General features: G+C 39.9%; 2 protein-coding genes across 10 annotated transcripts in view; one reads left to right on the forward strand and one right to left on the reverse strand.

The window, feature by feature from the left end:
• Positions 1 to 15,119, forward strand: part of PRPF18 (pre-mRNA processing factor 18) — a 222,468-nt gene that overhangs the window by 98,903 nt on the left and 108,446 nt on the right. The window lies entirely within an intron of this gene.
• The window catches only part of SEPHS1 (selenophosphate synthetase 1), a 26,760-nt gene continuing 11,641 nt past the window's right edge, over positions 1 to 15,119 (reverse strand). For 5 of the 8 annotated variants that reach the window (XM_069801632.1, XM_069801633.1, XM_069801634.1 and 2 more), the window contains 6 exons: positions 14,918 to 15,025; positions 13,824 to 13,978; positions 12,913 to 13,003; positions 9,471 to 9,570; positions 7,721 to 7,933; positions 1,067 to 2,385 (listed from right to left, as the gene is read on the reverse strand). In XM_069801632.1, coding sequence (XP_069657733.1) covers positions 2,171 to 2,385; positions 7,721 to 7,933; positions 9,471 to 9,570; positions 12,913 to 13,003; positions 13,824 to 13,978; positions 14,918 to 15,025 — 882 coding nt within the window. In that variant the 3' untranslated portion in view covers positions 1,067 to 2,170. Of the gene's footprint in view, positions 814 to 1,066; positions 2,386 to 7,344; positions 7,408 to 7,720; positions 7,934 to 9,470; positions 9,571 to 12,912; positions 13,004 to 13,823; positions 13,979 to 14,917; positions 15,026 to 15,119 lie in introns of those variants that run through there. The other 3 variants (XR_011327712.1, XR_011327711.1, XM_069801635.1) reach the window with 3 other exon arrangements.

A 15,119-nucleotide genomic window follows, 5' to 3' on the forward strand; every position in this document is an offset into this window, starting at 1 on the left:
CCAGTTCCACGTTTTTTTTTATCAGGATACAAAACAAAGTTCACAAAACGGCAGGAAAAAAAAGGAACTAACTCAGTATTTTTTGCACAGACAATTGGGTTTTGATGCTTTATTTTCAGAACTGCTGTGGAAAACCTAACAATTTTATTTTTTTTTTTCCCCCCAAAGCAAAGTCAAAAACTCAGTTACCGCTTTGAGGTTTTGTGGTGAACATGTAACTCGCAGATTTCTTCTCCAGGAAAAAGGAGTGTGAGGTTCTGCGTGGTTTAGGCTACTCACAATGGGGAAAAAAAGAAAGAAAAAAAACCAAACCCAACCAACCATCTAGCTTTGCAAAAGGTGTCTGTCGAGAACACTGCTGAGTGGAAAAGATGAGCCAAGTTTTGCCACAGTGGTCACTAGGAGCAAGACTGGAAATTTAAACCTTGCATGATGCACAAGACTGGTTCATCTCTAGTGACTCATTTTTTATAGACGGAAGCCCTTGTAATTCGTGCTGGTAGCAGTAATGATTATCCAAGATTTTCTTCTTCCTGGTCTGAATGTCAAGGAGTGAATTCCACAATCTGGGTAAGCCTTGAAAAGAGCTGGTTCAGTGAAGCGCACTCAGTCCCATCCGCATGGTGTGCTCGGCAGAGCAGAGTTAGCAGCGAGCCTGCTGCAACGGGGCAGCTTACCGTGCCGTCGGGGAAAAGATGGGTTTCAGCATCCGTTCCACTTACAGAGCTGCTCACGAACCCTCATCTAGCTTACAGCAGGCACAGCCAGGAGGACTTGCAGAGGAAACAATTCAAAACCGTTGCATACTTTGTGCTGATAAGTAAAATAAACAAAATAAAGTGGATAATATACTTGGAGATAACCTACTTGCCCCCAACTTTGGCATGCAGGCAGAGATATTCTAGATTACCACTGGACATCACAGCTTGCAGAATTGACCAAAGGAGTAATAACAATTATCAATATAATTACACTTGCAATAAAATAAAAAAATGAGGATTCATCCTCTTTCCAGTTTGTAATGCAGCTAGGAATCAAAAAAGTTCATGCACTTATACAAGAGCAATAAAAAAAATTAAATATTTATTTTGAATAACAAGCTTAAGTTCAAGCTGCAATGTTGGCAATGTAGATTTTAAACACAGATCACGAAAGCGTGCAGAAAAATGTATCTGAGCAAAGAACGAAATAATACTAAGAATTATACTAAACAGCTGCTGATTTTAAAGAAACAAAAAAGGCTTGTAATCACTATACAAAATATAAAATGTATTAAACACTACCATCCACAGAACAGAGGTTTATTTTAGTTTGATTATATTTAAAAATTATTTGTGTAGTTATTTATATAGTGAATTGTAAATGAATATTATACAGTAACCTCCTTTTGGTCTGCAAAACCTTTGTTGCACTATAGCACATCCAATCACATTGCAAAAAAAGAATTATTTTTCCTTACTATCAATAAAGAAAACAATCATTGATAATACAGTAAATATTGTCAGGTCTACAAATAATGAAATCAAGAATGACTCCTTCGACTCTGAAGCGCCTTCCATGCAAAGTCAGCACTTGCTTGTTTAAACATAGTGCACTACCCAAGCAATGTCCAGGGTCGTAGATGCTCTTGGTAAGACTAAACCTTACAAAAAAAAAAAAAAAAAAAAAAAAAAAAAAATCAAAGATTGAATGTAATCATGCAACTCTCTTACTACTGGGTATACCCACTGTGTCGCTTATCAATTTATTGCCTTTCTGGAATATCACTCAAGGCATCAAAATTAGACTTATGATAAATATACATATAATGAAAGGACACAAACTGCTATTTGACACTACTACTGGTAATGTCTGTGCTACGTGAAAGCACCTTTAAAAAGAGCCTATGCGGCAAGAGATAAGTGTCTAAAGATTCAAAATGAATCAACAGTATTGGATAACAATATAATTCTCAACTCAGAAGCTGCCTCAAGATTAGGTGCATCTTCAGTTAATGTAACAGGAAAAAAAGGCAATGGATTTTATTTTATTAATTGTATCCACTCATAAACTGACCTAAGGCCACCAGATGTGCAGACACAACAAGTTTTCTTTTCTTTTTACAGTTCTTTAAGTTGTAGGATGATAAAGGAATAGATCTATTTAAAAACAAACAGCTATTTCATCTATATTAAGAGGTGGCACCGGGCGTTGGGTTCACGTTCTGAGTGGCCACCTGTGGTGCGACTTCAATGATTCGTGGTTTGTCTATAATTCTGGCTGTGCGGTTGCCCTTCTCTACAATGCCGATAATCCATGCTTGGTGACCTTCGCCATATTTTGGAGACTTGATCTCGGCACAGAAACGTGCTGCCTGTTCTCGTGGTAAACAGATGAGAAGGCCTCCTGCAAAGAAAAAAAGCAGAGCATTAAAACGTCTGATTGCAAAGCATTTCAACCTTGATCTGCCAAATCCCTATTTAGACAAGCACCTGGTGACTTCAGTGGATTCTGTCGAACTCCAAGGACTCCAAGAGAAGACACAGTGGAAATCTGAGCTCTTGCTTTACAGAAAGAAGTTTGTGCCTGAATTCAGTGTTTAGTGGGTATGTAAATGAAGCCAAATACACACAAAAGATGTTGGCAAAAGGAAATCATACTGATGCCAATGAATGACATACTGAAACAACACTGGCATTGTAAACTTCCAACAGAGGACTGCAAAGTGCCTCTGCACAGAAACATTTTGGATAAAGGTCATATTCAGATACCTATAACCACATATTGGTAGCAGCTGATTCTGCAAGTAATCCCATTGCCCACAATGAAATCATTCATCAAAGTAGGGACTATTACCAGAGAATGCAAGAGGCAGAAAATTAAACATAGACTTGAACCAGTGCTCCCTGTGATGGTCCTTTTGAACCCTTTCTTAGAGAATTTTCTAACCTTTTTTAGCCTTTCCCATAAGATTTTTTTCTCAGAGACAGCTGAAAAATATTTTATTTACTAATCAACGCTTTTCAGAAGCAGCACAATAACTAGTTAGCAAGCTCACCATTCAGTTATTAAACCTAAGAACACTTCCATTTGAAGAATCCCAAAGCACTGGAAAAGGTGGCTTGGCAAGTGAATTTACTAGAATGAGTTTCATTGTCAGCTTTGGCACAAATTTCCAGGAGGCTCTGACCAAATCATTAAATGTTTTGGTGCTACCCTTTATTATTAGAGTATTCAGCTTTTCTATATCCCTTACCTTTTTTACATTTATGCTATATTGCAAACATGTGAAGAACTGCAACACAGAGCAGCGAACTCATCTGCAGATGAGTAATTAAACCTCAAAGCATTGTGTGCTACATGCAGTTTGTGCAGCTTGCATCTGTACACTGTGCTGTATTCTGACCACACAGCAGCCTCTTGTAAGGGCTGTTAAAATATCATCTCCCATTGGAAAATGTTTGGATAACACAGGCAAGAAAGTATATTCACTCAAACAGGAATTCGGGCATATGCTGAGGCTTGCTTACTTTTAAAGAGTTATTTGACCCAAAGTCTTCTTGCCCAGGCGAAGGGCAGCCGCCAGCAGCCAGCAGCACAAATCGTGCCACCAGCTCGGAGCCAAGCCTGGGGGCAAGGGGCCACCTGCTGAGCTGGCCACCCTGCGTTCAGTGCCACCTCTCCTCTGCGGCCCTTAGCTTCTTAGCACCTTGGGCAGGCACCTTTATGTTTGCTTTTCCAAGCAAACAGTCCTCTCACTGGTGACTAAAGACACTTTTAATTTAAGCCTGTGAGAAAGAAACAGCTATTGAATATGAGGAATTATTTATAAGGATACATGGAAGTGTGAAAGTTATTTTTTAGGTTCTATATGAAGCAAACGAGTGTGCCATCCAGAAGAATGCCTGCCTCTCTCAGACATTTCAGAACATAACATCCAGGTACTTCCATTAAAAACAATAAAAAACCCCCAGAAGCTTGAAAGACAGTGTTTAAGCTACTCCAGATGTAACAGACAAATCAATTGCAAAGGAATTATGTGCCATTCCTATGGAAGGCTCTAAATCAAATTGAAGAGAAACTTATGTCGTGGTGCAAGCGAGTCAGGGAAGAGGTTTACAAGTGGTAGCGCACAGAACGTGCTAACTAGCCAGAAAGGAGGAACAAAAGTAAGGTGAAAAAGGAAATAAGAAAGAGCATAAGAGTATCTTCACTCAATTCTCTTTTCCCCACACACCCTCTTTCTGCAATTTTGTATCACTTGTATGCATACCCTGTTAACATTCTTTGGCAAGATCAGAAAAATGTACAAAATCTCAGTTTCCAATCAAAATTCACTTCCCACCTACAGGCTGTATCCCACAGCTCGATCAATAACCCTTAATAGAGGCTAAAGGCTACTCTTGATCAGTAGTAGGATTCCTGTCTGCAGGGATTATAATTATTTCTCTGGTAGATTGACCAGTCTCTTTAGCCCTTTGGGTAAGTCCTTAAGGTTTTCCGCTATGTGCTTTAGTCTATTTTATGTTACTGCCTTTTTTTGTCCCATGGACAACTACAAGAAGTCTTCACCTGTGCAAAGTCACACCCACCAGAAGTTTAAGTTGTTGCAACGTGGCTGTAGAAAATGAAGCAGCAGTGCCACTCTGCACTGAAGCAAGCAGTATTTCATGGCATACCAAGTTTGAGGTCTGTGTCAGCCACTGCTGAAGACAAAGCAAATGGGCTGCAAACAGAATGAACAAATGGCTGTGGTGGTTTGAGCTCGCTGCACGCTTATTTTGGGCCTTGAAAGGACACTTGGTATCTGTCTTGGTTTACCTTTCTAAAAATTTAAGCATTTTTTTGGTAGGAGGTTTTGAACATTGTTGGTTTTAACTGTTCTAGTGCAAGCAGGGAACTGGACAGAAAACTTCAAAAGCGGACTAGACAAAGCTTTGCAATTAAGAGCAGAGATACAAACAATTCATGAAATAAAACCAAGTGTCCTTGCTCCTGCTAGTGGCTTTCTCCCACAATGACTAACAAAAGGATGAGATCATTAACCTTGCCTCTTGTCATGGCACTAACATAGCCCTTCTTTTCTACCCATCTGCCTATTTACGCAAAATCTGCACAAACACTGTGTTGTTGAGATACCTCTACTACACTAAAAAGGTTGGCCAACACCAGCCAACAGTTTATTAGCAGAGGACTGGCAAAAATACACACGTACATGAATATCCCATGTAGAGTAACTTTGTAACTTATTTCTGCAAGCAGCCCCTCTAATAAACAGAATTAAGTTTTTTGAAACTAACTGCCTGATTGCAAGTTTAACCTTTACCAAAGAGTTACCTAAAAGAGAGTGCAAAATCATGTAAAACTGCAATTTTAAGAAAATACACCATAAGCAAGAGTGCATGGAGGATGGAACAGATGACATAATAGATCTTTCCAACACTGACTTTTGTCAACAGGTGCCCAGCAAATGCACACTGGAAAAAAACCCACAACAGTCTTAAAATCCATTCAAATAGTTTTCCAGTAAATTTCTCATTCCCTGCCCACTCTGCTGAAAAACATCTGTTCACAACTGAGGAAGCTACAGACAGAGCATTTCTGGAAGTTTAAGACAACAGAGAAAGAGCATATCTGTATTACGATATGAACAGCCTTGAGGAGCCCCCCAAAAGGCATCCTCACAACTGGATATACAGGCGCAACAAGGCAGATGGTTGCCTTTGTATAAATCAACCCCAGGACATGAAGTGTGCACACAGCCTGGGTCTGAATGCTCATAAGCCATCCCAGCGCACTATGCCCAAGCTAATACGTACTGCTGCAATGTGTCAGGCTATCCAGCATAAGCCAAAAGCCTATGGGACAGCAGTTATATAGCTTTCAGACCAGAGCTATTGTGTCCACGTGGCTATGGATCTTTCTAATATTTGGCAGACACAGCCCTGTAGCATATCCCTATAGCCACCTCTAATGCGAGAAATGCAACACCATAATGAAATCAAATATACATGTTTTGAGGCACTCAAGTTCACAAATAACCAGATATGTCTTGCTGGTTTTTTCATCATCATCTATCTATGTTGAAACATAAGCAGTTCAGCATTTCAAAGACACTTCTTGCTCTCAGTCCCAAAAGAGATTCTGAAGTCGACTGTTTTCCACTTCCAAGTACTCTCACAGCAGTGCGTACATCCGCACCGTTTTACATTCCTTCAGTCAAAAGACAGAACCGGATATCCCCAGGGTGCAGGATGGGCAGCTCTGAACTCACGCACTCAGTTTGCAGCTAAACCATTCCCATGCCAGCTGCTATACAAACCTCTACCACAGCCACTCACCTGAAAGATCATCTTACCGTTCCAGCTCTGCGTCCACGCTATTTTTTGGACTCTTTGCAACTGATAACAAATGCTTCTAGCATGCTGGTTATGTGGACTCCTGGGTAGTAAGAATCTGTCTGGTGCTACCAACCTTACTGACACAGCTTGCCAAACTGCCACCAGATATTTCTGGTCTCTGCTGACGCTGGATTTGAACTCTTGAAAGGGTTCACGTCCCATATCCTATTACACATCATCTGAGCCATACAGTCTCTGTAGGACAGAGTGTCTGTTTAAACACAGATGGCTAAGGAACAATTCCACAGATCATGGTAAGCTGTGTATTCACTAGGGGAAAAGTTTATGGCTCTCACTGTGGTGCTTCTTTCCAGATCTTCGGACTGTTTTGCTTCAAGGGGCCCCCTCTGTTGTGAACTGCAGAGAACTTGGATAATACTTTTGGAGAGCAGGAAGAGGGTGGGGAAATGAGATAAGAGAAAAAGACGGATTTGTTGCTACATCGTCTCCATTTCCCAAAGAGAAAGAAAATTCAGATTAAAGAAGAAAAACAAAATGGAACAGGACAGAAGATTCAAGGGGAAAATGAAGTATAGAGACTTCCAGCAGCAGACAGTGATCACGCTAGTCAAAGTGGCCTACACTTAATAAGACAACTTCAAAAACATCCAAAGTTCTTATCACCTGATGACTGTTTAAATGTTTGTCCATAGCCCGATTCTCAGTACACGGCTGTTATATTCATTGTCACTGCAAGTGGCAGCTTTATTAAATAGAGAACAAGTAATGAATGGGTCAGAGACCAAATTCTTTTTTTTTTTTTTTCCTGCTAGTCACAGTCCCTTAAAGTCAGATTTCATAAATTTAAGGGAGACAATCTATATTCTTGGATATCCGTATGCTGTGGACAGAGAAGGCCTCAGTCACCAAGACTGGCCCATTCAGCACAAAACTTCACACATATTCATAATGAAAAACAAAACACCACTCATTTGACTGGCAAACCTACTGCAGGTGGCTTTACCTTTGAGAAAACTGTGTCAGCTGTGCTGGGATTTTCAGATATTCACTGCTCTGGAGTTAACAGCTAAGAGAAAAATAGGTTTCAAAAGAATTCAGAATCATCACTAACTTCTAACTGCAAAACGTTCTAGATACAGCAAGGGTTTCTATAATAGTGTGTTATAAGGAAGTAGAAGGCATTCAGAATAGGATGGTGGTTTGGAAGTTAGGCTAAAGAAGTTAATTGTGAACAGTTGTGTGGTTAATGCTCATTAGCTTGGCTATACGCCAAACCAACTGTGACTGAATGCAAAGCACATGATTTGTACATTTGTAACATTATTAAATTCTAACTTGGAGGGGTAGGCAAGGAAGAGGGTGGTACAACTGTCACCTACCTGAAGTCTCTGGACAAGTCCCATGCATGAGGCCAAACATATTGCCGCAAGCCTTACTGACAGCAGCCATTTTAGCAAGAACAGGAAGGTTATGAATAACAAAGGACACCTCATTTCGCTGCTGCTTGGCAAGGTTTTGTGCATGCCCCAGGATTCCAAATCCTGTGATGTCTGTAGCCGCATGTGCATTGAAAGTGTGCATGAGTCCAGCAGCTACAATAGAGGGAGGGAGAAAAAACAAATCAGAAAAAAAAAATATCAGGAAAAGCAATGCTTCGACAATATTGTGCACAGTTTGAATGAAGTTGCACACCTTTAATTCGAATCAGGTTGGGTTACTGTTTAAATTAATAATAAAAAAAAAAATCATGCTTGAATGGAACTGGAATTCACCAATACTGCATGTAATCCTTAAAAACTTCAACTTGTATTTAAGGTATTCGATCGTGCAGAAAATCCAGCACCCAAATTGTATTTATGAGCATGCTGCTGTTAGACATGTGCTACTAATTTATATTAGCAGTCTAAGAAACAGGGTTTTACTCCAGATTCAGACTTCCCAAAGTTGAGGGCCAGAGAGGCTCTGAGCTCAGCTTTGCTTCATTAAGGGCAAGGACCAGACTCATCCTGGGTCAGTTTTGTCACATCTCTTCCCCTGCCACTCCATAAAACAATCACATCAGAACTTAAGTTCTGGACACTTGAAGTCTAAGAGCTTAAGAACAAAGCCTGCAGGTCATAGGGGAAGGGCCCCAGCCTCCCCACCTATGCATTCATGAAATTCTTGGGCATTTGCAACTACAGAGCCGTGGGTGGGAGAAGGGCACCTCTGTATGCAGACAATAGCTCCAGTTAAGAATATTTAAAAGTGCCCAACAAGAGTGAGTGGAGAAAAACAAAACCAAGAATGCTTTGCCCTTGTTTGGTGCTTCCCAATACATGAGCAGGACCGAGTTCTTTTCCATAAGACAATCCTGGTCATTTATTTTTCCTGGAAGACTTTGTGAAAGAATGAAAAACCAGTGGGATGACATAACAAATACCAAATGAAAACTGAATAAATGGGAGAAGAGATATTTAACTATCCCTGTTCCTTCAACTGAGAAGTAAAGAAACACCCAATTCAATTCTCTGCTCCTCCAAAGATACTTTGAACAAAAGGAAATCCTGGATTAAAAGTTCTACAGTAAAAGCAGAACCTTCCTCCTACCAAAATTAAAAGAAAAGAAAATAAACCCACAAAAACAGGAAAAAAACCCCAACAAAACAGAAAACACGCACTACATATTCCACACTTTGGGAAGCACATACCATGACAAAATTAAAAAATAAAAATTTAAATTGAAGCATACAAAAATGAGGAGCTTTTCCTTTTTTATTCTATTTCGAATTTTTTTAACCTTATTACCGTCAAGCCCTCACGAGTTCTCTAGGCATAGAAGATAAGAAGGAACAAATCCAATATATTTCCCTTTAAAACATCCTCTAACTCACTGGGTTGTTACTTGCAGCACTCACATGAGTCATAATCATCTCCAGCAGCATTTGTGTTTTTGCTGTATAATTACAAAAGGGCGTTTGATTTTAATTTGCTTGTTTCACAAACACTGAACAGCAGAAAGATGGGGCAGAAGGAAGGGATAAAGCAGCTGTGTCACATTTCCCCACAGCAGTGAAATGAAATTAAGTATGGAATTGGAAAAACCCATAACCTCCCCTCCGTCCCCCCAACACACACACCTCTTCTTACCTGTTCTGTTCAGTCGTGCCATATTCATCATTGCTTCCTGGTATGCTAGTTCTACATCTTCTTGCGTCACCACTAGTTTGATTTTATTCCACTTTTCTGGCTAATGGATGAAATAAAGAGGATTCTTTTAGATTTTCAGCTGTATATTTTAAAGCACACCCTTACCACTTGAAAAAAAAAATCCTTCATCCAAACTGTACTAATTTTTTTTTTTTTACACTCAGTTAAAGAGGGCCAAAGGTTCGACATTCAGAGTTGTGTGTCTTACTCTGCTGTACCCAGGGGAAGTTCATTTAAAGATCTATTAGGCACTAAGCACTTCAAATCTTGCTTTCAGCAGCAGGGTGGAGTGGAATAACCTGCCCTAGGGCAAAGAACTCCTTCAAGGCAACTCTCTGGCTTGAACTCCGCAACCAAAGGAAAAGAACTTTGTTGCTGGATGTTGAGATTTGTAATCTCTGGCTTCTTCTTTTTTTAAAAGAAAATTCTTGATTTCACATCTGGATGCTTTGATCAAGAAAGGCCACTGATATCCACAAGTCCAGATCTGAGGAATGTATGCTAAGGCAGGATGTTATCACTCTAGTGAGTTAGGATTAAGGCAGTTTCATAACAGTTCCTTTACAGTTTAATACCAGCATCTACTTCCACCCATTCTCCAGTGTCTTGTATGGACTCATGCCTCCATCACATTCTGAGCAATGCTTGTCATCCCAAAACGGCCTCAGAACAATTTAGGAAGTGGTACCTTTATAAAGGGCAATTGTTTCATTCAAAGCTGAAGTAATTCCAGATCCAGAATGAAACAAAGCAACCATTTAGCTGTTAAGAGCAACACTACAAACTGGTTTAATTTTCTTCTTTTTTGCAATGGAAATAAAATTACAGAGAACTGAAAGTTAACAAAAATAGGATTTTTGAAGCCACAATGCCTACACTGCCATTCCATAGAATAAATGCATAGAACAAACTTCTTACTAAACCAAAGGTGCAAAAAACTACTAAGAACTGGTATATGATGCAGCACTGGGGAAGGATCTTGTCAAAGAATGAGTGCTGACTCTGGGGGGTGTAAGAGAGAATCCAGAAACAGCAGCAGGGGGAAAGACTGGTCAGCCAAAACAAATAATTTGTTAAAGAGCAAGGAAGTATAGCAGTAAGATCAGAGCTTCTGAAATTAGGTTGAACTGGGTCTGACCAATTAAGAGAGAGAGCATGTTAAAAAAAAAAAAAAAAAAAAAGGCTGTTGGAGCTACTCGAGAGGGGACAGAATAGTGATTATTCTTACTGCGGGTATGAATGAAAAACCTGAACAGTCATTCTGCCTTAGTTTTCAAAAACACAGTTCTGAGGCTGATCATGTGATGGAAACTGGTCGGATGATGGGAATGGAAATCACAAATGAGGTGGAAGCAGAACTCAAGGATGAGGATCGAAGAGCCACAAACACAGGTAGGATACAAATTAGATGCAAATTCCTCTCCACTACAGCAATCAGGTACTGGGGCTAGTAGACAGGAAACAAAGGCAGAAAAGCTCACAAAAATCCCCAAACTTTTAAAAGCAAGCTTAGATTTCCAAATGGTAAGGGTCTGTAGACAACAGCAAGGGCTAGAAAACACCTTCTGAAGGGGCACATCCCAGCAATCCCTTTTGTGCCTTTCAGGTGAAAGAGGAAAAGGCAAAGGGATGCCAGTTCCTAGCTGTGGACCAGCCTAATCAGTTCACATCATCAGCCTGGCAGCCAAAGCCACATCAAACAGCTTTATCACACCTAGCACATCCCTGACCTGGTCACCTGGGGCCCCGATGGGGCCCAGCTCCCTGCAGACTCTTTGCAGTCTCTTCCTCTGCACCCTATGGCAGCTGCTGCCAGCAACACAGCTGGGGCTTGGCTGCACAACGATGCTGGCAGCAACCAAGTAAGGAGGACAAATTTTGCCTCCATTTGGGTTTTCCTGTCACTTGTCACCAGGAACTCATTTGCTACTGCTCTGTTTAAATAACTCAGCTTTTAGGTTGGTTTTTTTTTAATTTGCGTTGCAGCCACGTATCTCTACACTCCAGTTTTCCTTTCTTGCCTACGCATAAACTTGCTGTACTATGTACCTTCTCCCACATACTTCTCAATACAAAGTCAAATTCCCTACCGAAATTTGATTTATGGGTGGATTTGTGATGGGTAATTCTAGTTTCACTTTCCCTACTGTTTCAGAAAACAAAGCTAAGAAAAGACAGCACAGCTACTCAGAAATTTTCCTAACACAATCAAAGATATATGCTGTTTACACATAATAGGAGGATTGATTTCCTTGCTGTACTCATTTTTCAGACCAGAAAGTGTTTCTGGTTGACAGTTAAGGAAATTAGAAGTACTTGAAATATGTGGAAATTCAGAATATCCTTAATTTGCAAGTCTGTCTGTCAGTACAATAATAGATATGTTAAGAAGTAAGATTATGGCCAGAAAACGTACTATAAAATTGGTGTCTTGTTGTTTCACATCATTTTCATATCAAGATTATCTGAGGCCCTGATCCTTATATCTGATTGGAAAACGCAGGATTCTGCAGAGGTCAAAATTGCTAGGCCAGACCCTATGAAGAAGGAGAAAAATATTTTTTTTTGTTGCTCACGCTTCAGACTCCAATGAAGGTTTAAGCTGGTTCTCTCCCACTTTTGCTAGCACAAGCTTTGTAATTAGAATTCATCTGACAATGTAGTGGCCAACAGCCAAAACAAAGTAGATTCCAGCTCAATCCTCTGCCAGTCTATTGGCTCAGTAGTCCCAAAAGTAGAAAAGATGTATCTTTTAAAAGTGTAAACTGAGCAGTTATAATTCTGAAGACACGTACTGGGAGCCAGACAACATAAGCAGATGCCAATTTTGCAGTCACTTTTCAGTTCAGTAGTTACATTTTTGCCTGAAGTAACAGATGGAAGTATGTCTACATACATAATGCTGCTAGAAATATTCTTATTGAATGCACAGGGTAATACATGTGAAACGTAGATATATTTCCATGTACACAAGCAGAAAGCCCATGAACACAGACAACAATCTTGGCCTAATTGCCATCAATAAGCTTTTGCCAATTACTTTGGCAGGTGGAGTAGGGCATAATTTTACCCAGGGTGCTAGTCTGTTGTTCAGTTAGTAAACAGCTTTGTTTATTACAGCAATGCCTGAGAACTAACTAAGAATTAGATGCAATTAAGATGGGCTCACTAAGCACAAAATAGTAAACTGTCTCAATTCCAAAAGAGTTTTGCACATAAGCAGGTAAGGCTGACACACCAAGGAGAGAGAGAGGTGGTAGATCATTCCCCACTGAGCCCTCAATGTACTTATCCTGCTCATCTTTGTTGTTTTGAGGGAATGAGGAAGGTCACCTTTAACTCACACCCCTCTTCCCTATTTCTTTTTTTGCAGTGTACTCACAATATCTAGCCACTGGTGGACAGCTACAGCCACTTGTGTTCCCAAGGGTTTAGTTAATACAAGCACATCTCCTGGCACTGCATTGTCTGGCCTGAAAACAAAGAATTCTTATATTAGTTACAAAGTGAGATTCACACACGTTATTAAGTGCTGATAATTACGTTTTCACAGACCCATGTATCTTGTTGCACAGTTAAAAAACTGACTAATTGCAGAACTACCCTCTGGGATTCATTGCCATGGGATATTATTGAGCAAAAAGCTGCAAACTTATTTAAAAGTACCAATCCTTCTTTCTTGGAATATAACAATGCTTGCAGTCAGACACACACAGAATAACATCTTTTCTTTCAATTTACTGGAGATGTAAGATAGGATAGAGAAAAAAATTCACCTTTGTTACTTCAGGGCATAAGACAACCATCGCTACAATCACAAACAAATTCATTTGTATAGTCTAACATGCCACAGTGGGACACTCAAAATCAGCTATTGTTAAATGGACAGAATGCTGTAAACACAGCAATTCTGTAGTTCTCTACAGCCATTAATAGGGTAACTGGGAGATGGTTTAAAATGTATTTATAAATATGACAGAAATTTATGTCCCAAAACAGTCTTCAATACTTCAAAATCTTCAAAAGGTTAGAAGCTTAACTCTCCTTTCAAAAGGTGAATAGGATTAAAAGATACTGGGGGGTGGGGAGAAGTAGAAGGACATCCTGTTTAAAAACGCAAGTATGTACAGAAGAGATGTGGCATCTGTTGAGTGCTAAGGACAAATGCAAGCAGGAGAAGGTACTGCTTTATTCATCAGGAGACAGATCGCAAGATCACAACATGGTATTTAAAGGATTTTTTACTGTATCCCTTCAGACCAGTGCCTTTGATTGTTTACCGATTTAACTTACATTATAAATTCATTAGGCTGACAGACTGTCGTGGCCACTCCTCCTAAAACAATCCAGGGATTTAACACTGTTTGGCCACCAGTAACAGATGTTCCTGCCTCTTCTGCTGCATCTTTGAAACCCTGGATAATTAGAGGCATCACTTTGTCTCTTTCCTAGAGATCAAAACAGAAGTCAGAGTTCCATACACAGCAGTGCTAGTCATTTCAAGACTGGTCCAGGGTTTTAACCACTCAAGCCAAATGCCCTCATGGCAAACAGTTCATGACAAAAGCCAGCCTTAGGAAGAGGTTAGCCTCCTGAAAATTGCATGTTATCCCGTAGAGCTATGGTTTTACAGCTCTTTCTAAAAGAGGTGAAGAGACATTCTTACGCTGAAGAGACATTCTTACGCTGAAGAGACATTCTTACGCTGAAGAAACATTCTTCAAAAGGTCATATGAAAGTAAAGAAATCAGAGTTCTGGAAATTCAGAAAAACTACCCTGCTGTTGTAATCAGGTACAGCCACAGCAGTGCGATGCAGTAAGGCAAAGTTAAATCAAACTGCATTTGGCCTCCATTAATCTGCAAAGTTTCAACTTACTTCCTTCTAAGAAAAAACATCCCTTTTTTGCTACAGCAAAACAAACATACATGCTGGTCACTTCCACAAAAAAAACCCAAAAAACCAAAACAACAAAAAAGAAAAAAAGAAAAAGAACAGCAATCTATTTCAGTTTCTTCTGCTTCAGAGAGATGTTACAAAGCTGGCATAAGCAAACCAGAAGTATCTATCCAGATTGATACATGAATTGGTAATCAAATGGTGCCTTGGAGCAATATTGTCCTGAACTGACAGAAGTAGGGCCGCCATTTTAGTGGAGATGAAGGTATTAGCAGCAGAAGACTACAATGCCTCAGAAAACTGAACTTTTAGCAAGTGACCTTAGAATGTTTACGAGACAAGACTCATACTATGAACTGAGACATTCAACAAAACCATCTCTTCAAAAGGGTTCAAACTTTGAGGGGAAAATACCCTAAAGGTAAATACATTCTAAGCACACTTAGCTGTTTGGGTCTTCCTTCAAAAGCAAGTACCAAAGATCTTACCCTATCTGTCATTTTATTGCTGATTCCAAGGAGCATCAACATGTTGTCGCATTCTGTGACCCCCATGGCATAAAGGTCACTTAGGACATTGGCACACGCTATCCGTCCCTGAAAAAGAAAGAAAAAAAAATAATCTGCAGGACTGTTTGTCAATGTTCAGACAAACACCTGCCATGAACAAAACTTCCAGCGTGAGTGTGCA

This window comes from Haliaeetus albicilla, chromosome 14 (assembly GCF_947461875.1).
Source record: "Haliaeetus albicilla chromosome 14, bHalAlb1.1, whole genome shotgun sequence".
Lineage (NCBI taxonomy): Eukaryota > Metazoa > Chordata > Aves > Accipitriformes > Accipitridae > Haliaeetus > Haliaeetus albicilla.